Genomic DNA, 23,581 nt, shown 5'->3' on the forward strand with positions numbered 1-23,581 from the left:
CTGATCCCACTGGGTCAAAATCCCCTCCTCTATTTGCCGGCGTCCATCACCAAGATGGCCACCAACAGTGGAGTACCTCGCCACGCATGCATGATGACGTCACGCCATGGATGTAATAATGCATGTGCGGCGGCCACACTGGGTGACACCCACCATGGTGCTGCCGTTGGTCTGAGCGCTAGTGTACAGAGCCTGCAAAATAGAGTGGATGACGGAGTGCATGTAGAATCAATCACTATCCTTGGACGCACCATCGATGCATCCAGGGGTAGTGATTGAATCCCAATCGCATGTAATCGCATCACATATGTTTCAGCATTCTGTCGCTTTCAAATGCAGCCGCTGTCACCCGATTGTTAACTTGAAGAGGCGATAGCTGCCACTTGTAAATGGAAGATTTGGAATTCCTGCCGCAGGAATTCCAAATCGCATTTACGTGGTAGGTGTAAATGAGGGCTTATACTCCAAGTGCTCCTATAGAGGATCCTTCCACTCTGGCCCTGCTAAAGATTAAGATGGATATGAGGGGCCCTGTACGCAGACTGTTTGCATCCAGGGCCACTCATTTGGAAAGATATGTCGTCCGCACACCTGCTTCAAAATCAAATTTTTATTCATGTTCTTGCAGCATAAAGAAAGATTCGAATGTTTCGGAAGCCAGACAAAGTCCATCGTCAGGCAAGGTAACATTCGTAGTTCTGAAACATCATAATCATTCTTTATGCTGTCAATAAAGATGAGATTATGAAGCAGAAAGGGTGAGGACGACATATCTTTCCTATGAATTACTGTGACACCATCCATTGACTGTTCCAACAACCGATTAAAAGGGGTATACCAGTATGGTGTGCAATGGCGATATATTTATGGCGTGTCTTTAGGGCTACTCATCTGTGCTTAACCACAGGTGTTCACTCCATGTGCAAACACATGTGGACAGCTGTTGAGTCTCTTAACCTTTTACTGATTTGTACAGACAGAGTGGCCACAGGTAATCGGAAATACATGGTGGTACCCACTGTAGTAATACGCTGATCTAGGTGGTGTATGGCCATGACCGACCGTGTGAATGAGGCCTAACATATTATTATACAGTATTATACAGGATTTATATAGTGCCAACAGTTTGTGCAGCGCTTTACAATATAAGGAAGACATTACAATCACAATACAATTCAAGACAAGATGGTAAGGAGGGCCCTGCCCCTGAGGGGGAAGTGATACATGAGGAGGAAGCTGTGTGGGGATGAATTGGGAACGTGATGGTTGAGTGGTTAGGGTGTGATAGCCTTCCCTGAAGAGATGAGTCTTAAGGGATCGCCTAAAGACAGTCAGAGTGGTAGATAGTCAGACAGGTTGGGGTAAAGAGTTCCATAGGATGGGAGAGACTCTAGAGAAGTCCTGCAGGCGAGCATGGGAGGAGTTGACAAGGGAGCTGGAGAGAAGGTCTTTGGAAGAGCGGAGGGGACAGTTAGGGTGATACTTTGAGACAAGGTTGGAGATATAGCCGGGGGCAGAGTTGTGGATGGCTTTGTAAGTAGTTGTTAATATTTTTTATTGTATCCTCTGGGCGATTGGAAGCCAGTGCAGGGATTGGCAGTGGGGGGTTGCAGATACTGATCGGTTGGTTAGGTGGATGAGTCTAGCAGCTGCATTCATGATAGACTGAAGGGGGAGGAGCCTGTGTAGTGGTGAGGAGGGAATTGCAATAGTCAAGACGAGAGGTAACAAGCAAGTGGATGAGTAATTTTGAGGTTTCATTGGTGAGGAAGGGGCGTATTTTAGAGATGTTGAGAAGGTGAAGCCGGCAGGATTTGGATAGTGATTGGGGGAAGAAAGGTGAGGTCCGAGTTAAGGATTACACCTAGCACCTTGGCATGGGGGGAGGGCTGGATAGTTGTGTTATCAATCTCAAGGGAAAAGTTGGGGGAAGGTGCACGGGCGGGAGGAAATATCATGAGCTCAGTTTTTGAAAGGTTGAGTTTTAAGTTGTGACATCCAGACTGATATGTCAGTTAGTAGATCAGTGACACGCAAGGACAATAAGGGGGTGAGTTGTGGATAAATGAGTTGTGAAAATATGTAAGGATATGCTGCTTTTAAATTGGAAAAAACCCCACTATAAATAAGTTTGAAATGTACCTATGTTTTCTATCCTCGCCTGTTTCTTGAGTTGCAAAGTTGAACTTCCGCCTCAATGAAATCTGGTTGCTAAGGGCTCCTCCACCGCTTTGCCCACAGGACATAAATCTATTTTTTCCCGAGAAACTATGCAGTGTCAAAACATAAAACACCTAGCTATTATTGCGCGCTGACCTCTGACCAAGAGCCATTTACCATAAGCCATGGACGTTGTTTTCTCTTTTGTAAAGGCAAAGGAAAATGAGACACCAGAAAGAAAAAAGTGCTCATCTGTCATCGCTGGCTGACAAATAGTGTGTTGCCTGCTTCTCATTAAGCTGAAAGGTACAGGCATTTTAGAGTACTTAATCATCTGTAATCCATCCTTCATCCGGGAGGACACATTACTCCAGTGAAATGGAGCAGCAAGTGTATCTAGAGGGAGACATACATTGCTGAGGAGTTTTGCTGCATCTCTTGAGTCTCTGATCCGTGAAGTACCCTCCTGCCACAGCTGGAGGACAAGCAGCTGGCGACAAGGACTGTGCTATATATTATTTTATTTATTTGTTAAATTGATTTCAATCATGACCAGATTGATCATGCAAGTCGTATCCAGCATGCTTATTACAGAAATATTATTATTATACAGGATTTATATAGCGCCAACAGTTTGTGCAGCGCTTTACAATATAAGGAAGACATTGCAGTTAGAATACAGTTCAAGACAAGATGGTAAGGAGGGCCCTGCCCTTGAGAGCTTACAATCTAAAAGGGAGGGACAAGTGATACATGAGGAGGTTTTTTTTGTATCCATCACCTTACTTGTGCCTGTACACAACTTTATCCCGGAGATCTTTTGACAGTGCCTTGCCACCCATATTTTATTGTTTGCTTCAGTTGCACTACCAGGGACTGAAATGCTCCAGGAAAGCTCTTTTCATGTTGAGCTAATCAAAATGACCACAGATGATCACAGATGAAAGTCAAATGGCTTTGTGTGCCATTGAAAAGGTGATTAGCTAGACCAGATTGAGTTTGCAAGTCATTTTTAGGAGGGGCTGATCCTTTTTCCAACTCAGTGATTCTGTTTTTGAATTCATTTTTTTTTCTGACATGTTGGTGTTATATCTTTCACACAGAGCTTCATCTCTAGTCATTAGTAAGAACTGGTTCAATTGATGGAGGTGCCCTCCGCACACCTTTCAGCAGTCCCGGCCGGTTTATTGGTTATCTTGAGAGTAAGAACTGGACTGGTGCTACAAGGCAGCACTTGTATTTCTGTGTCAGTGAGAAGGTTATCTGTTTCCAATCTACATCAACTTTCACAAACCTTTATTCTCAGCTTTTGCATACGTGTGAATACATGTTTTACTATTCGAGAATGGAAAAAAAACACCTATCCCACAAATCATTGCTACACCAGTCAGCTTTTGGGACGCCACATGGAGATCCTCTTGCAGAAGCCCCTTGGCCTCTCCGAGGTGAAAAAGTCATTTCATTGTAGGAATTTCTCCTAATAAAAATGAAGTTTGCAGATTTTATAGCAGTTGGGAGAATAACATAGCTGAGAAGCAAGGTCAGCCCCTCTGCATTCTTCATGCCATAGCTCTGTCCTGTCAGTCACAAAGCCGGCAAAGTGGCAACAAATCGGAGTCCCCGGTTGTCCGGAGCCCTCGTCCCTTCCCTCAGAAGACTAAGCATGATTGTTTGGGAAATATGAAAAAAGGACGGTTTCACTGCGATCCAAGAGAGCTGAAAACAGCTGTGTGAAAAAAAGATTGGCAAGCCAAACAAGTACACTATAGAGAGAGGAGGTTTTGTTGCTTGCCAATTTATTGCAATGCAATATACAAACTGTTTATTCATAGCATATATAATAAAGAGTATATCTATTCAATGGTATTAAGTCAACTTCATTGGAAGTTCATTCATTTCTGTTTTGTTTTTTTATTACTTTTCTCCTGCTTAAAGCTGTACTACAAGAAAATTAGGGATGCACCGAAACCAGTTCAGATACCAGTGGTGATATTTTGCAGAGGTTGCAGCTGGGACCTGGCTCTGGCGCTCCACCACTGTCCTGAAATTATTAGTCTGTATTGTTTTAGAAAAACTGTCACATGACAATAAACAAAAATGTATCAGTACTTGTATCTATGAGTACTTGGACAGGTATCAGTACTTGCAAAAATGCTATCGGTGCATCCCTTGTATATATGTTTATAAGAACAAAATCATACATTTAAACAGAGATGTACACATCCCAGGAGCTCTGTGGGCTCCTTACATATGACAGCTGCAGCCTGATTTTTGAATTTTTCTCTAGTCTAGTCTTGCAGCTCGAAAAGTATCTGTAGTTGTACCGAGCACAGTACTTGGTATCGGTGCATCCCAAAAGGAAATTACAAAACTAGCCTTGCAGTAGGGCTTCCCCTGCACTGTAAGGCCCCATTCACACATGAATCATCCTGCACGTACAGCTCCGTGCTGCGTGCAGGGCCGTACCAAGCAGCTGCCGGGAAGGACAGAAGCTGTGTGTGATTAGTATGCAGCCCCCCATCCTTCTCTATGGGGCTACGCAGCCGTACGTCCCCCTACGCTGGCCCGCCCTGCACGTCCATAGGGGTGCGGGTCAACGTATTCATATGCCATCGGAATGGATCCTGTATGCGTCCAGGCCAGAAAACCCTCACCCCTACGGACCTGCAGTTGAGGTGAGCGTAGGGGGGCGCACGGCCGCGTAGCCCCATAGAGAAGAACGGGGGCTACGTACTTATCACAAGCAGCACCTGTCCTTCCCGGCAGCTGCTTGGTATGGCCCCGCACGCAGAACGGAGCTGTACGTGCAGGCCGATTCGTATGTGAATGGGGCCTAAGGGTTAAATGCTAATTTTTGTCTACCTTAAAAGACCCCTTTTACTTACTTTACCCCTCTGCCCCCTGGCAGCCTGAGCTCACCTTTTCCCACTGATGGGGTTGTGGATGAGAAGTCGGAGTCCTCACAATGCAGGGCTGCTGGTCCTGCACTGTATGCAATAGACAGAGCGCCAAAGAGAAGCAGCTTCGGGGGATCGGTTGCAAGGAGAGGAGGAGCCAACAGAAATGTATGGGAATCCTCACGGTGGGTAAGAGCCAACACTACCTGGACATGTCTGGCCTTTACCCAACAAAGTGGCATTCTGGCATAGATGGGGCGATGGAAGCTGCTGCCGATGCGTGCTGGTACCCCTGGGTACCTGCACTTTATATTTGTTGGCAATTTTAAAAGTGTCAGAAATGTGTAAATTAGCCACTTAAAGCAGAGTACGGTGGTTACTACAATGGCTACCTAATGGTAAAAAAAAGTTCCCTGACTTCCATCATGAGGAGTATCAGTAACAGTAATGTGTTGCCCTGGAAAATGAGAAACGGTGTCCAAATATCAACTGAGCAAATATGGCTGCTCCCAGTTCAATATAACATTACAAACCATATAAATTAAATTTTGTTTCCTAAAGGTTATCCATATTTATTACATTATTTTCAAGCTGAACTCTTTTACACATATCTAAAAAAAAAAAATTAACAACATTACCTTCAAGCTAGCAGCTCTTCTAATTATATCGATTTACAAGTAACAAGTCGAAAACTGCTGCAGCGACAGCGGGCACCCCTGACATTTTATCAATGTTCAACAGGCTAATGGATATTGAATGAGTCAAGCAATTGTAGTACCTGCTGTCCCCAGGGCAGACCACCCACCCAATCAATCAAGGGGACCAAGCTTCAGAAGTGGTCAGTGTAGAAATAATGAAAGGTTTGTTACAATTCCTATGCAGGATCAATTGAAAAGGCTCATAAACATTTCCATTCTCCTGGCCGCACAATGGTGCCTTTGTGCACATATGGAATCCTAATGACCTGCATTGAGGACCAGCACCCACTAAACGTATAGGGAGTAGCTTTCCATTGTGCCTGTGTCATGCAAACAGTGGCTGAGGAATGGGACAAGTGTCTGCTGTCTCTGGCGATAATTCACGGGTTATGAATGCACGCTCTGTGCAGGCAGACCTCTTCCTGAAAATATTAATGTTCATGGAGGTTTGCTTGTGGGCCGTCTAATATTAATGTGTACTTTAGGGCTGTAAAAACAATCTGTTTGTGAACAGAGATCGGAGGAGAGACAGGAGGGAGGGGTCCACCTTCAGAGGTCAACTGCTCGGGACATGAAACAATGACGGTATTGGTTGCAAGCGGCCATTGTAAAATGTCTAAATTACATTTGCTGAAGCCCTGGTAGGACTCGGTGTGGACCCCAAAGCATTTTGGTTTGCATATTTGCCTTTTAGCTTGACATCAGCATAGCTACCATCTGTTCCACTTTAAAAAGAACCTCCAAGCAACAATATTAATACCCAAACTGTGAAAGCTGACTAGAACACTTGTTTTACCATAATCTGAGGTTCTTGTAATCCTGTTCTTAACTGATTTAGGAAACACTCACAAGAACCTCTGAATAGAACAGACACAATCCTTTATGTCTGCAACCTCCCCCTCTCTCTCTCTCAGACATATAGAGAGAAACCTGTAATGAGGAAGTATGGAGGCTGCCATTGCTCACCTATCCTTCTGATTACAAATGTTCCCTGACCTTCATGCTCCTCCAATGGCTTTAGTAATTTCTAGACCACCATCCTGGAACAGCTTGATTTAATAATTCTTAAATTGGACCCTTCCCCCTTTCACTAAAAACCACATCAGCATACATCTCAGCATGCTGATATGAAGTCATGTTACATTCATTAGCTAAACAAACATGTTTTTATTTTACTTACAATTACTGTTTTTACAATTCCTGGTCCTCTTGGACATTAGTGATATAGTCTCTGCCCAAGAGTTGCATGCTGGGAAAGTAACATCACAGTGCATTGCTCAGAAATCTCATCTGTAATCTCATGAGATCTCAGGTAAAGGCTGCACCATCCCCTTGTGTGGAATGTTCCGCCCTTTTTCATGACTTGTAGTCTTCTGGCATCAAAATGGCTGACTGTAAAATGGCCACATCTTAATCTCCTTGCATGCTTGGAAACATTACCATCTCTGACCTTCAAATACCATCTGCTGTATCTGAATTTATATACCAGAAGTGATTGGTTAAACCCAGAATTGTACAAAAAAAATTGTGTTTCGTGGTTTTCACCAATCACATATCATAAGCACAAATACCCCATTTAAAAACACTATCACTTTGAGAGCCCATTAACACCATAAGCATTGGGGAAAGAGAAGGCAATTCATCTTGGCACGGATGGGCTCGGTTCAAATCACGACGGGTGTTGCGGTGGTGTGCACTGAACAAAGGTACAACATGCAGTACTTTTTCAAGCGCAGCAGGATGTGACTTAGTACAACTGCATCACCCCCCCCTCCCGGGCCCATAGAACTTCAGCCTATTTTTGCATATGTCTACTGCTAGCAAAAAAAAACAAAAAACCTTTTTAACATCTGAAGAGTCTCGGGTGGCCGCAAAGGATCTTGGGGCGGGCGCATGTGCAGTTCAGATGATCGGCCTGGGAGACGAGGAGAGACACAAGGTAAGCCTATGGAGCAGGGGGGTATGCTTTATTGTCACTTTAATGAAGCTGTGACATTTCAATAAAGTTCTAAAAAAAAAAAAAAGGAGTACACAGTGCGACGTGCCAGGATCCGCACATTGGCACTGTGGCGGGCACTGCACACCAGCCGCTGTCCGTTGTGCGCAGCGGCTGGTGTGAATTGGTCCTCAATGCTTTTGTAGGGATATTTTTATTTAAGATATGCGATTAATAATATAGATGAGCTCTTCTGTGTCACTGCAACAGGAAGTGAGAGAAAGTATTCCAATGGGGAACCTTGTTCTGGTGACTACTGCAATAAATGGTGAGCTTTTTACAGCAGCCCGCAGTTTAATTTTGAAAGGGCTGAGAGGGGAATTATATGGGAAATAAGAGTTAAATGGTTTCCCTTTAAAAAAAGTTATAAGAAATAATAAATCTGAAACGTAAGAAACAGAAATATCCTGAGTTCCAGCCTCACATGTTCAGGTACTTGGCCAGCACAGAATGGGTTGAGTAAACCTAGAAGAGACATTTTACCTCTCAGAGACTGGAACGGCAAAGCAGTGTAGCATAACAGCGAGAGACAAAGTACTGAATGTTTCCCCTAACTTCAGCCAAACTTCCTGTTCTAAAGTGATGGATGAGGTTTCCTGGGGCCGGCATGCCAAAACCAATTAGCCATGTCAAGCCACAAAACATGCCCGCCACAATCCCACCCCTCCGTCGTATAAGTTACAGGGAAAGGCTTGCGGCTTACAAACTCACATGAGCTCCGATTGGAAAACCTGTCATTTAAATGATTTATTGCCTCTGTTCTAGCCATGGTCTAAAGGCTAACACTCTGATACGACTACATTGCCAGATTTCAAACCAACTTCTGGGAAAAATACTTAATGTTCCCTAACACAGAATGAGATACATGGACATTAAGGGACTGTATCAAGTTAACATCCTAATACTACAGAAAGACCACATTAAAAGTCTTACTCGTTATTAGATATAATTAAAGGGTCAGTCCACCCAAAAATTATATTTCAGCATTTGGTAGACACTGGAAAGTTACAGCTTCTCATATCACTTGGGGATTCTATTGGCGGGGTCACTGCTCTCAGTTCCCAGGTCTGTTCTTCCATTGTTGCTTTTGCGAGGAACTCCCACCGCCCTGTACTTGACTTTTATCATATACTGTGTTGAATGTAGCAGGAGAGGCTGGAACAGGAAAGGTGCACAGGAACAACCAAAACAGAGCTGCTAAATATCTAAATTTATAAAAGAAGCTAGAAGCTGACTACTGGAGGAAAAGAAGGATAACCTCAACACGCAGAGAGGTTTCTTTACCGTAAGAGCTATACAAATGTGGAATAGTGGTCCACAGGACCTGGTTTTATGTAGCTCAATGAACAAAATGTACACAGATACTAAGGAGGACCTATACTGTGGAAGTTGTGCCTATATAAGCGGAGGGCAAAGGACTAGAAAGTCTACCATGCTGTGTGCCATGGTGTTGCATCACTAATGCCTGTGGTCTACCTGAAGCTGATCTTTTCTCCCTTACTGACATACAATGGCCTTCGTTCATGCTGTATCCAGAGGCAGCGGGGCTTTGCTTCCTCACGTCAGGGCTTCCTTCCCGATGACTGGTGATCAGATAACTAGACGGGTAATGATTAAGAAGCAGTGGAAAAGGTGGAGGAAGCTCAGATCTACAGAGTGAATGTAGCAGAAGCAGGAAGATCCTTGCACTGCAGGTTCTCATAAACAACTTCCCCTCCAGCAAGGAGAACAGTAAGAAACAGTAGTTACATCACCAAATCTCTAATTCTAGTGAGACCAGCAGTCAGAGGCAGGCAGTGCCTTAGTTCTCACACTACACATATACAGCTCTAAGTCCCTGTTCATTCCTAGGCATAGTGGGAATGTGTGTTACATTCCCACGTGTAACTTGCTTTCCCATTGATTTCAATGGGTTTCTGCACGCGCATCAAACACAGGAAAGTATCTCATGAAGCAAAACCTGCTACATGCGTTCCGCGATCTGTGTCCGTCGGAGGTGTTTGGGGTTCTATTAACTAGCAATGGCACTGCAAGTGCATTGCATGTTTTTGATGCCTTCCGTGAACATGCATCAAAGCACGTGTTTTTTTCCAACTTTGGTGCAAGTTCACGGAATGCCTAGGTGTGAATAGGGACTTAGGCTACAGGACAGTGCTCAGGCCCAGTCACATGTCAGAAAGCACACTGCTTTCTGACATGGAGAACATTGTAGGAGAACATTGAAAAATATTATAGAAGGGTTTTTTGCCTTTCCTCTACATCAACTAAGGCAGGGGTAGCTAAACTCCATCCCTCCATAAGTGGTGAAACTACAAATCTCATGATGCATCTCTCTCCGGGAGTCATGCCTATGGCTGTGAGAATCTTGCAATGCCTCATGGGATTTGTAGTTCCACCACAGCTGGAGTTTGGCTACCCCTGAACTAAGAAATTTTGGTTTTGAGGATTCAAAGTAGATCATTCACTCATTAAGGTAATTGTTTCTGTCCCATGCAGCAGTCAAATTTTTCACAACCAGTGCAATGATCCTAGTATAAGATATTGAATTCTTGTAGGATATGAAAACATAGTATGCACACCATGACACCTCATTGGCTCCTCATTGGCCTTCCACTACACAGGATATCCCCCCTTCAGTCTATCATGAATGCAGCTGCTAGACTCATTCACTTAACCAACCGCTCCCCCCTCTGTCAATCCCTCCACTGGCTTCCAATAGCCCAGAGGATAAAATTCAAAATATTAACAACCACTTATAAAGCCGTCCACAACTCCGTCCCCGGATATATCTCAGACCTTGTCTCAAAATATCACCCTAACCGTCCTCCACTCCGCTCTTCCCTAGACCTCCTGCTTTCCAGCTCCCTCATCAACTCCTCCCATACTCGCCTCCAGGACTTCTCTAGAGTCTCTCCCATCCTCTGGAACGCTTTACCCCAACCTGTCCGTCTATCTCCCACCTTGACTGTCTTTAGGCGTTCCCTAGAGACTCATCTCTTCAGGGAAGCCTATCCCACCTCAACCTAACCACTGAACCATCACATTCTCAAATAACCCATCCCCTCACAGCTACCTCCTCATGTATCATTTCCCCCTCTTTTAGATTGTAAGCCCTCAGGGACAGGGCCCTCCTTACCATCCTGTCTTGAATTGTATTGTAATGTCTTCCTTACATTGTAAAGCGCTGTGCAAACTGTTGGCCCTATATAAATACTATGTAATTCTAATAATGACACAGCACCACCAACAACAACAATAATATGACTAAATTCAGTGTGGATACAAATCTTGAGGAGGAGTACAATCTATGGCAACCCTAATTTTGTGGCTGACCATCAGAACCTTATGACATGCTGGCATCTGTAGGGCCATAAATATCTACCTCTGGAATATCGAGCGTCATAGAGTAAAATATAATACAATACAATTTGGTCAAGAGGAAACGCAGAGGGGGCCCCAAAAAGGCATCTTAGTGCTACTATAAGCAATTTTCTGCTTCTTCCCACATTTCATTCAGCTGTCACCTCCATGATTGTGTAAACATGTATCGCTTATAAGCAGAATGACAATCAGAAGGCATATGAGCGCATTTTCCTCTATGTGTTCACAGGAAGAGAGACCTCATGTCTTGATAAGAAACTTGTAAAGCAGGAAACAGATGCACATAGAGGCAATGAAAGGGGTCTAGGTGTGACACTTGGACTCGGCTGTCCAAGAGAGTTCACAAGGGTTCTGAAAACAGGTAATGTTGTGAGCAAAGATTTATTCTCGAGTCATTTCCATGTGTCACCTACGATGAACTGAGTATGAACATCCTGTGGGGGTGGATCAGGATTTGTTCAGGCTCCTATCAGTGCAATGAAAGCAATAAGGGCAAATTGCTTACTCTATTGGTTGTGTTTGCATTGCATTTTAAATTAACTCCCTGCAGTTCATTAAAGGCCCTATACAAGGGTTGTTACCCCAACATCGTAACTCAAAATGGAACCCCAACCAAAACTTGTTGTTTTTTTTAGCTTTGAATGGAAAGGAAATGACTTAAAACTAGGGGTGTACAAATACCGATACTACTCGCCCAAAGCTCCGATACCTTAAAGGAGAACTATGAGGTGAGTGAAAATCACTCATCCTCATAGTTCAAACAGATGTGCGACAATGAAACTGTCACACGTCGGCTCCGATCCTCCAGTGTTGACTGGCGGAACAGACGTGGGAGGGGGCGGGTACAGCTGGCTCTGCCTGTAGATAGGCAGAGCCAACTGTCACTCACGCAGCTGGGTGGACCTCAACAGTATTGTCAGGATCCATCCCGGCTGTGGCGGTCTCAGTATACTGTGAGCTGTAGCTCACTATATACTGAGCTTTGGGTCTTGGGAGGACGCTAGTATATGTTCACCCGTGACCATTAGGAGAACTATGGGGAAAAACACTTACCCCATAGTTCTCTTTAAACTTCCGGTCAGAGGAAGATTTCTTCTGACGGGCAGTGTCGTAGGGGAACATGGAGACGGCTTCCTGGGCAATCAGGAAGCCGGGCAGCAAGTAATGACCGGCCTCCCATGCCGACTTTCCAGCCAATCAGCAGGCTCAATGTTGATTGGCTGACAAGACGGCTTTCCAGCCAATAATCATGGAGCCGGCTACCCGGCCAATCAGGAAGGCGGGAGTCGGGTCATTATTCGCCACCCACCTTCCTGATTGCCCGGGAAGCCAACTCCATGTTGATTGGCTGGGAAGCCGGTTTCCTGGCCAATCAGCATCAAGACGGCCAAACATGGAGTTGGCTTCCTAGGAAATCAGGAAGCCGGGCAGTCTCCCTTTACGCGCTTTCCTGATTGCCTGGGAAGCCGGATCCATGCCAGCGGAAGCACTGGTATTGGTACTCAGTAACGGCGAGTACTGACAGCAATATAACGGTACAATATCGGTACTCGTACTCAATACCAAGAAACCAGTATGAGCGCATCCCCACTTTAATAACATGCCAGGGGTTTTATTGCTGTCTGTGAATCGGTTTATTTCCTTCAAGATAAAATATAGAGACAACAGAGCATAAAAATTAATTTTTACATATAGTGGGAAAGGCTGGACCATGCAGCAGCTTTCTATCACTATAAGACCTCCCCTCAATCACACAATAAAAGCTAACTCACGCCCTATTTGGCCAAAAAATGGCATAGAAATTGCTAGAAAAGCTACCCACGGTGGTCTACTGCACCTATTAGGGATCAAATCAGAAGACCAGGCAAAAATAACTAGATTAAAAATAAATAAATAGCCCAATAAATATAAAATATCTAAACTAGCTTTTGCTGTAATATTCACCTTCAATTCGAATATTTCCCCCACAGTACTTTTTTCAGCCACTAGATGTCCTCAGTCTGATGGCCTGCATCATTTAACCAACTTCCTTTGAGCCCAGGTTGTCCTGGACCTGCCCCCAGCCTGTGACTGGACAGTGAAAGGAAAAGCAGCACAGTGATAAGCTCATCTCTCTGTTATTCTGCATGCTTCTTGTCCTTGTCAGTAATGATGAGTTGGGACTTGGTGTAAATCCAATTTACCTGAGTTTACTCAAACACACTTAAAACTCTGACTTTGAGCAGGCTCGGGGCGAGTTCAGGCAAACTCAGGCGAACTGGGTTCACACCAAGCCCATAGCTCATCACTACCAAGCCACTACTACCTCATCACTAGCATATGAATTGATTGTATTCTTGTGCTGCTTCTCTAACTCCAGCCCTCTTGTACAGGGACTGCAAAAGAGTAATATAAGGTCTAATTCAGGTACTTACATTGCTTGCATTGTCTTTTATATTTGAGCTGAGCTTTAATTTTTTACTGGATGGATTAAGCAGGGTAAATTTTGATTGGTTTATAGACTTTAGAACTGGCCATTAAGAATAAACATTCTTTATTAAATGGGTGCAGTCTATACTACTGCAGGTAAATTGTGCTGGGGCTTTAAAAGTCCTTTAATGCAGGTGATGTATTCATCTAAAACCAGAAAAATCATACAAAATAATATGATTCTGAATTCATGATAAATACATTGGGGAACATATGGGAAAAGAGGCTTTGTGCTATTGAATAGAACCTGCTAGACGTTTAACATGATGAGTGACAAGCTCCACCCTTATAAAAATACGGGCAAAGCACATAAATAAATATAATTCTCTCTCTTTGGTTTATTTTTGCATGCCACATTAACTTGCTGCAGGTACGGCAGTATAAACATTCTAAGTTCTCACATTTATATAATCTAACTAGATGACTTTGGCCTCAAACTTTATTTAAGGGCCCATTCACACCGGATGGGTTTGGGCTGCACTGGCAATTTCTTCCAGCACAACACAACACAAGACAAGGCAATTTGTCTTGTTCCAGGTGGGCTCAGTTCACACCACCAAAATGTACGGCATGCAGTACTTTTTTTTCAGCACAGCACAACATGCTGCAACTGCATCGGGCAGCATTGTGTCCATAGAATTTAATGAAATGCCATTTCAATAAAGTTTTAACAAAAATGTAAACAGTGCAATGCGTCAAGATCAAGCACATCACATGATGGAGTGAATGAGCCCTAAAGTGACACTAAACTCAGGAGTCAAACCTTAAAAATGCAATCAAGTACCGAACTAATAACAATACTGGACCCTATTTGTGTATCACTCGGCTGTAGGTCCTCAAATCATCTCTGAATTGGTGCTGACACTGTCCTTCCTTCTGGAGGGGGGCTACTTTGGTTCCCAATGGTCCCTGTATGAGTTGTAAAGTAGCCACCGCTCCAAGCTCACTCCCATGATGGACTACAATCTCATGTTTAGCTAGTTAATTTGTATTGTGGTTGTAGTCCATCCTGGGAGTGAGCTTGGAGTGGTGACTACTTTACAACACACACAGGGACCATGGAGAACAAAAATAGCCTCCCTCCAGAAGGAAGGACAGTGTCCGCACCAATTCAGAGATGATTTGAGGATCTACAGCCGAGTGATACACAAATAAGATACATTGTTGTTATTAGTTCGGGTACTTGAATGCATTTTTAAGGTTTAACTCCCGAGTTTAGGGTCATTTAAGCTTTTCTGTCACTGGCAAGGTGTGACAAGGCAGTTAGTATTAGGGTTAGGATATGAGATAGGGAAAGATTAGAGGTCAGGGTGTTTTTTGGAAAATTTTCTTTTTTTCAGAGCTGAACTCACTACATCAAAACCAACATTGTCAGAGACTAAGAAAAATTAGATGTCTCTTTAAATGGCTTTTGACCCTTATTTTTAATATCATACAGATGGGTCTCTACCTCATGATGACCCCTCTCCCCTTCAAACAGCATAAACATATCGTATCATTGCTCATACTGCTCCACATATTCACAGAACATAGTAATATCTGACTGGAGAACCCACAATACCAGACCTTGCCAGTAGTCTCATGGCTTTGGGTCGCAGGTAGAGCGTAGAGCGCTCTGTGTTGCAACATGTGATAGTCAAATTATTGGAAAGTCCATTCATTATCAAATTTACACTTAAGTGACCTCCTCGGTAAGCAATTTCTTGCTTCTTACCTGGTTGGCCATGTATATGGTCAGAAGTCCCCTCCTGAAAAACACAAATTAAAATACAGGTTATTAGCCATAGTAATATAAAATGCTGTAAACAACAGAAAATGTCACACAATAATGTCTTTCTATAAGCAGAAAATACAACTACCCTTACCTGGGATCCTTCCTTCCTTCCTTTGTCCCTATTTAACTTGGGTGTCCATAGACACAATGTTGTCAAATATGCTCAGTGCAGTCCAATCGTCTGATTCAACTATCACTGTCAATCAAGTGAGGATTGGCTCGTGTAGGTCTAGCCCAGGGTCATTAACCAGTGCCAGTTCCAACTGTTAGTGCGGGAATAACAAAGGAAAGAGTATGGTTTTGCACAGAGCAGAACTGTAGCCAAGACATTCCAAATATCATGGCAGATTAGGACACTCTGGGACTAGTAGTTCAAGGCTAGGCAGGTGTCAAAAACTGCTGTTCTCTATAAAGTTGGTCACAGACCTGCAAGGGCTGTAGATCATCTGCAGGTGCCCTAACCATACAGATTTAGCCAAGTGGTAGGCAGAACAAATCCCACTTCTGATTTATCATGGATGAAACAAAAGCAATCATACAAGACTTTGAAGCCTATCCAATCAATGTGTACACCCAACAGAATTTGGCAAAGTCAGATGTTATATGTAGCTTCCATATACTTGAGATCATCACCCCATTGGACAAAAATGTCCAAACTGAATGGCTGACATCTCACTGCTGAAAGTGACCCTTTTATTGCCCTTAGAGTACAAAGCAAATGGACCACTTGGCTTCCCCACTGCCCGATGGCAAGTCTATACTTTTTCATTCACTCTGTGCTAGGGTTGCTCAGATACAAAGTACAGTACTCGGTACAAGTACGAGTACATGTACCGATAACTTTTGAGCTCCAAGACTAGACTAGAGAAAAATTAAAAAGTTAGGAGGCAGCTGTCATTTGTAAGGAGCACACGGAGCTCCTGGGATTAGTACATCTCTGTTTTAATGTACGATTTAGTTTTTATAAATATAAATAAAGGGATGCACAGATACCAGTTTTGCGAGTACGAGTACTGGTACTTGCCGAGTACTTACAAGTACGAGTACTGATACATTTTTGTTTATTGTCATGTGACAGTTTTTCTAAAACAATACAGACTAATGATTTCAGGAGAGTGGTGGAGCGCCAGAGCCAGGTCCCAGCTGCAACCGCTGCAACCCTGGTAGTTCTCATGAAAATGCCAAGTATCTGCACTGGTACTCGAAAAGTATCTGTGCATCCCTACTCTCTGTCACTCCGTTCAGCCGTCGGGAGCGAGGAAATTAAGTCTTGTATATGTTCCAATTCGGCTTATTCAAGCCTGAGGACTCTCCTCCTGCCTCATGTGAAATTGATGGTGTAATCTCCAAGTGCTGTAATTTTGGAGAATGGAAGCTAGTCACATCTCCATTCCCAAAGTGCCAGCTATTTCTATTGCTCCCAGCAACTGAACGGAGCAATAGGGGACTAAAGAGAATGTTTTAAACATCTTCCTGTCTTTGGCCTACAGGCACCTACACCAATACCTCAATGAACTAGAGAGGCATCCACTAAGCAGATTTACAGCAAAGTTCGCAGGCCTGCTAATAAAGGAAGTTTTTTGGATCCAGGCTGGTAACGGCTGCCTAAGCAAACAAGTTAAACTTTGCCTCGGTGCCTTATCAATGAGCATTGTTAAGTGAAAATAATACAAGGGTTAAGTGAAATCTGGGTCTGGGGCCCCTCATTTTTTTCCCATTACGGTTTGTTTCCAGGCAGATATTTCAGCAGCAACACAGACTTGGCTGTCCGGGAGGATACAGCTGCAAGTCAGAGGCCAGTGCAGAGGAAAAGGTAGATGCGAACATGTTCCTCTTATTTTTTTTACCTAGTCACACAAGAAGACACAGGGAACAAGCACAATGCACGGCATGTGTAAAACCAGCCAAACACACAGGAATTCACTGAGATATGTGGAAATATTAACAACCAGACTCAGGATAATTATGGGAAATAAATATTAGTTACAATCAGAGGTCAGAGTTTCTATTTTGGAGAAGTATTGCAAATCAAGGTATTGTTTTAAAAGAAGGAGGTATTGAGATCGCAAAATACAGCTAATTATACTTATTTTCTATGTGATGACAGAGCAGCCAGTTTATTACCAGACACACTGAAACAGTTTGGGGGGAATTAAAGGATTATTAAACCCTCATTTGTTTTTGCATATATCTACTGCTAGCAAGCAGTAGATATATCCAAACGATTTAAAAAAAAACTTTTTCTAAGGGTTAATACTTGCCTGTGTCTTCGCCGTGCGCTCCCGTCCGAACATCTGAACATTTCTCGGGCGGCCGCAAAGGATCTTGGGGCGGGTGCATGCGCAGTTCAGATGTTCAGCCGGGAGACGAGGAGAGACACAAGGTAAGTCTATGGAGCAGCGTGCACCCGCACAGACACCGTGGGACATGAGAGAAGAGAAGGACAGAGGAGTCAGCTCTGGATCGGAGACCGGCACCAGTGCTGGAGGGACAGCTAAGAACTCCAGGAAAGAGGAAGATGATTGGATTAAGAGGCATCATTTAAGGCAAGTCCTTACATTACCACTGACCTTTATGTCACTTAAGAATGGGAAATATGTAATTATTTCATTGCAAATATTGGCACATTTTCAGTGTGCCAAATCATAAACGCCATTATAGAAGTGTTGTGCCTGGTGCGCCAAATAACTTTCCAAATCCGTCAATTTCTATAAATGTCCGATAGGGTGTGCCAAAATAATCACACACCCAAGCCGATGTTCTAAGGTAAAAATTGTTCTAAACTGAACACCATTGCCACAATGGCATAAATACTGTAGCAAGAGGAGGTGGACAAGGAGCAGCAGCACTGGAGAGAGAGAGGAGACGCATATGAGTGGACAGACAGCACACCACTATCATGCAATAAATTAACAAACTGTCATGGAACACTTCCATTGCTTTGGGGCATAAAATGCTAAATAAGGGTGCATATAGAAATTGGCACATTTTCCTCCATGCGCCAATCTTTGTTAAACCCTATGGTTGGTGCATCCCGGCCCCTTTTCCTGTGCCATGCAGACTGACAAGCTCAATGACAAACAGAAAAAGCTACATTTAAATGATAGGAGTGAGGTGCGTTGTTTTTCTACGGTAAAGAGAGCCTGTACTGTGTCCACTATGGTCAAATGCGCAAGTTATATTTAAAGCAGTATTAAAGTCTTTTTTTACATATAGCTACTGCTAGCAAGCAGTAGATATATGCAAAAACATTTAAAAAAATAAAAAAGTTACCAAACAGGTAAAAAAAAATAACTTACCTGCGTCTGCTCCGCTCGCTCCCGGCTGTAGAACCCAGCTTTCCGAATGGCTGTGCAGGGGGAAGTGTGTGCGGGTGCATGCGCAGTCCATATCACCGGTGAGGAGAGCGACATTGAAAGTGAATGCGTGCAACCGGGAGCATCCATGGGACACAGAAGACACAGCAGTCAGCGCTGGATCAGAGACCAGCACCTGCGTCTCCGCCGCTCGCTCCCGGCTGAAGATCTGAAGATTCTCAAGCGGCCATGCACAGTAGAGATCTTCGGCCAGGAGATGAGGAGAGACACAAGGTAAGTCAAGTAAGTCAGAAGACACAGGTGTCAGCGCTGTATCAGAGACCGGCACCAGCACTGGAGGACTCCTGAAAACTACAGGAAAGAAGAAGATGATCGGATCAAGAAGCATCATTTAAGGTAAGTCCTTCAAGCAGCATTGGGAGGGGGGGATGTGAGTTTAATGTCACTTTAAGCCTCACAGCTGTATATCTGCAGTGTTAGATCTAAGGCACCGCTGCCTCTGAGTGCTAGTCTCAGATTTGTAGCAGGGTAATATCACTTCTGTGCTGCTCCCTGTCCTCCTTGCTGAAGGCACTATGTGAAATCAAAGCGCTGCCTGTACCAAGATGGCCGCCTCCACACACACACACAAAGACATTGTGCAGAATAAGATATGGAAAGTCAGTAATGGGGAAAAGATCAGCCACAGGAAGACCGCAGACAATACTTGTGACTAGTCCATAACAATCTGCCTGCCTCGCAGAGTTCAGTTCCTCTTTAAAGCAAGAATAAAGTTCATCTATGCTAGTAACTCCAGTAACACTGCAAAATAGCTGTTCGTCCTATAGGTTGTGACAAAAGATTCTATCTTGGCCAGGTCTTGCAGCCTGATCGCATGTGGGCAACATGAATGGAAGATTTGGTGCATTAATAGAACATTTTAGCGAGTCTGTTCTTCGTACCCTCCAGCCCCCACTTTAGCACACACACTAAAAGACTTACCTTCATTCCCGGTCACCAAATTCTTCTCTGTATGGTTCTGCCCAGCACCACACAGCTTTTGCAAGTAAAAGAAATATCCCAACTGGGTCCTATGCCTAGTGGGCATTTGCACCAGTGGCCCCATTCATCCCTGTGGATGGTCCATACTCCACTCTAGTCCTGGAGATCACCATAAGTCCTATTTACATGAAAGAATGGGTACTAGGCAGGGAAGCTGGGGGGGTATGTTTAAAGTGACACTAAACTCAGGAAGTAAACCTTAAATACATTCCAGTACCTTAATAGATTTGAGGATCTACAGCCAAGTGATACACATAGGGTTGCCATTTTTCTTCAAGCCAAACCCGGACACTCTAGCGACGCGCAGACATTTTTTGGGGAGAATGAGTCGCGGCTTATTCATATGTAAATAGCTCCGCCCATTCATATGTAAATATCACAGTTGACACTGTTTTCAGTGGGGGGCCAGTAGCCCCTATCTTAATTTTGGTTGTCCCTGTCTGCTTGACATCTTGTGCCCAGGTTTCTGATGCCATGAAACCCGGACACAGCATTCCAAACCCGGACTGTCCGGGTGAATCCTGGACAGGTGGCAACCCTAGATACACAAATAAGATACATTTTTGTTATTAATTAAGGTACTTGAATGCATTTTTATGGTTTACCTGAGTTTAGTGTCACTTTAAAAAGGTAAACATCACTCAAAGTTCACCAGCATACAAAATGCCTATTTCCCTTTTCTGTAGGTCATAGTTTCCAGATCACTTCCTAGTCACGTCTTTCTATCAATGGCTCCCTGTGTAAAGGAGAATTACGGTGGAAGCTCGGCACATGCCTGTGTAAATTACCTTTTATTTGGATATGGTCTAGAAAGAAAAACATTGCGATTGTAAACAGGTGTTGTTAAAGGCAGAGAGCAGTTTATTCCATGGATTGTGAGCGGTGTGATTATACAAGCTGCAAAAATATGCCTGCAATTCGGATTGGAGATGTTTTGTCTTAAACCGGTTCGAACTGAAGCCCTTGTAAAAACACTGTCACTGTGTAAATCCCATAATATCTGCTGTTTTTCTCACGTGACACGGCGTGACAAAACAAACTCTTGCTGCCCCGGGTTTTCTTCGGAACTGTGTAACAGCAGGCTTATGATGATTGAGAAAGCACCATTCACTCTGCCGCTGCTGGCTAATTACAGACTATTCAGGGGCTTAACATGTGCTTAGGTTAGGATGATGCTGGTTATGTTATGGTTATACCTTTAATGACACAGCGCTGAAGAATGTGCAAACTCAAACACCTTTTTTTCCTTTTTTTGGGGGGAGGGGGGAACTTTCCGTATACTATGGTTTAGCTATGAACATGAAAGATATCTGTTTAAACAGCAGCATATATGTCACCCTGCTCTCAGGGCCGAATTTAGTCTCCCTGCCGCCCAAGGCCAGGTTCTGCGATGCGCCCCCCCCGCCAACTCCCCCCTTCCCATCAATGGAGAATGGCAACCAGATGGCAGGGCGGCGGGGTTAGTTTCAAATTGTTTTTACTGTTTCTTAATTTTTTTAAACTATCAAAGCTTGGTGGGACACCGGCAAGAGTGTCCCAGGTTGCTAAGAGCTGGACCGAGAGATGCATATGGCCCTCACACATCTACCTGCCTAGCTCCTAGGGCTTGTTCACACCAAGTGCAGAGCAGAGTAGTTACAGATCGCATCAAAAATGCATCCAATGTATTCCAATGGTATTTTGGGAACGCACTAAAAGCCCATTTTAGGCTCAAAAAAAAGAAAAAAAACGACCCGGAACGCGTCTAAATCGCGGCATAACAAATTGGGTTGGGCTACGTGCCATATGTTTTTAAGACTATCCTTATCTGCTTTGCTGAAAAAAGCCTGTTAATAAAGCTCAATGTACACACACACAGCTGAATGAGTCAAGACAATGACACATCCTGCTCCCCCCTCCCCCCCCTCTCTCCTTGACTGCTGTGCTCAGACATCTGGGTCCAAAGATTCAGAGAAAAAAAGTCTGAAAGAAAACAGCTCTCTCTATTAAACAGTTAGTACAAACTTTCTTTAGAAGTCACATTTTCCATTCCTGATTTTCTTACTTTGCAATTTTTTCGCTTGCTGGATCGCATTCTAATATACATTCCCTAAAGTCATTTTCCAGTGCTCAAGAAGAAGAAGAATGATCCATTATGTTACAGATGATGTGTGTAGTAAATAAAATTATTTTTTGTGGCATCTACAAGGTAAATTGAGGCCCAAACAAAAGTAATGAAAAAGCTCAGTAATTATAGTTCTATAATGACATATCCTGCTACACAGAGTTTAAACAAACAGGTCATGTGAACAGGATGAATCACGGGTCATTATTCCTTGAAGATGTATAGGTATTTGGCACGCAGTGACAGTCATCATGGAAATGTAAGAATTACCTAGACCAAGAGAAAAGAAATTCGGCTAGGAAGGGTTGTTTGGAAAGTAAATTACCAACAAATGGGGATTTAATATAGACCTTGAAACCTGATGATGGCTCGGTGTGAAGTACACTCAGTGGCGTAACAACCGGGGGGGCGGCGGTGTGCCGGCCCCGGGCGCAAAGACGGGGGGGGCGCCGCAATGGCGACCCCCACCCCCGGTTTTTACGCCACTGGCTGAATGCCCTTCGTGGGAGAGCAGGAGAAGACGGGAACCGGGACGGAGCGGCAGAGGGCGGACGCCCGGCGGAGATCGCGGAGGCGGAGTGAAGATGGAAGAGACTGGAGGGCTGATGACTGAAGCTGAGGAGGCGGGACAAAGGCAGAAGATGGAGGAGACTTCAGAGGCAACGTTGATTGGGTGCCGAGTCAGCGGAGGAGCGACAATTCAGGTAAAAGGGCCAGTAATTTGGCACATGATACGGCCAGGTCCTATGTTGGTTTCATGCTGACTGGAAGTAATAAACTTTGTTCTCCAAGATAATTATTATTATTATACAGGATTTGTATAGCGCCAACAGCTTGTGCAAGGCTTTACAATATAAGGAAGACATTTCAGTTACAATACAAATCAAGACAAGGAGGGCCCTGCCCGTGAGAGCGTACAATCTAAAAGGGAGGGGCAAGTGATACATGAGGAGGTAGCTGTTAAGGGATGGATTGTTTTGAGAAAGTGTTAATTCAGTAGTTGGGTTGATGCAGAATAGGATTCCCTGAAGAGATGACTCTTCAGGGATTGTCTAAGGGCAGACAGATTAGGAGATAGCCGGAAAGGGTGGGGTAGGGAGTTCCACAGGATGGGAGAGAAGTCCTGGAGGTGAGCATGGGAGACGTTGCTGAGGGAGCTGGAAAGCAGGAGGCCTTAGAAGGAGCGGAAGGGACGGTTAGGGTGTGTCAGGGCCTATATCAGGACCCTATTAGTAACTCGGTTCTTTAGGATCTCAGCTGCGGAACTAGTTCTTCCTAATGGTATGAAGGGGGGATTCAGTGGACGGACTCCTATTACACCAAGTGCGGTAGGGTTCCGGAACACATCATATACCCCGTATATGTAGCTGCTAAGGCAAGTGAGGAAATCCCCAGGCACGTGATTCTAAATATTATCTGGCTACAGACTTCACAGCAGTGGGCAGCTGTATAGGTGCAATGCAATCCCTCCACAGTAATGACAATTTAGAGGTATCATATAGCAATGGTAGAGTCACAGTAATAGCCAGTAACATTGATGCAATCCTTCCACAGTAATGGCAATTAGCGGTATCTTATAGCAATGGTAAAGTCACAGTAACAGCCAGTAAGATTGATGCAATCCTTCCACAGTAATGGCAATTAGCGGTATCTTATAGCAATGGTAAAGTCACAGTAATAGCCAGTAACATTGATGCAATCCTTCCACAGTAATGGCAATTAGCGGTATCTTATAGCAATGGTA

General features: G+C 44.0%; 1 protein-coding gene across 2 annotated transcripts in view; it reads right to left on the minus strand.

Moving 5' to 3' along the window:
* TMEM135 (transmembrane protein 135) overlaps positions 1–23,581 on the minus strand; it is a 292,084-nt gene that overhangs the window by 179,552 nt on the left and 88,951 nt on the right. For both annotated transcript variants that reach the window (XM_018553255.1, XM_018553254.1), the window contains exon 4: positions 15,316–15,349. In XM_018553255.1, the coding sequence (XP_018408757.1) occupies positions 15,316–15,349 (34 nt within the window). The remainder of the gene's footprint in view (positions 1–15,315; positions 15,350–23,581) is intronic.

This window comes from Nanorana parkeri, unplaced genomic scaffold, assembly GCF_000935625.1.
Source record: "Nanorana parkeri isolate BGI_ZX_2015 unplaced genomic scaffold, ASM93562v1 scaffold114, whole genome shotgun sequence".
Taxonomy (NCBI): domain Eukaryota; kingdom Metazoa; phylum Chordata; class Amphibia; order Anura; family Dicroglossidae; genus Nanorana; species Nanorana parkeri.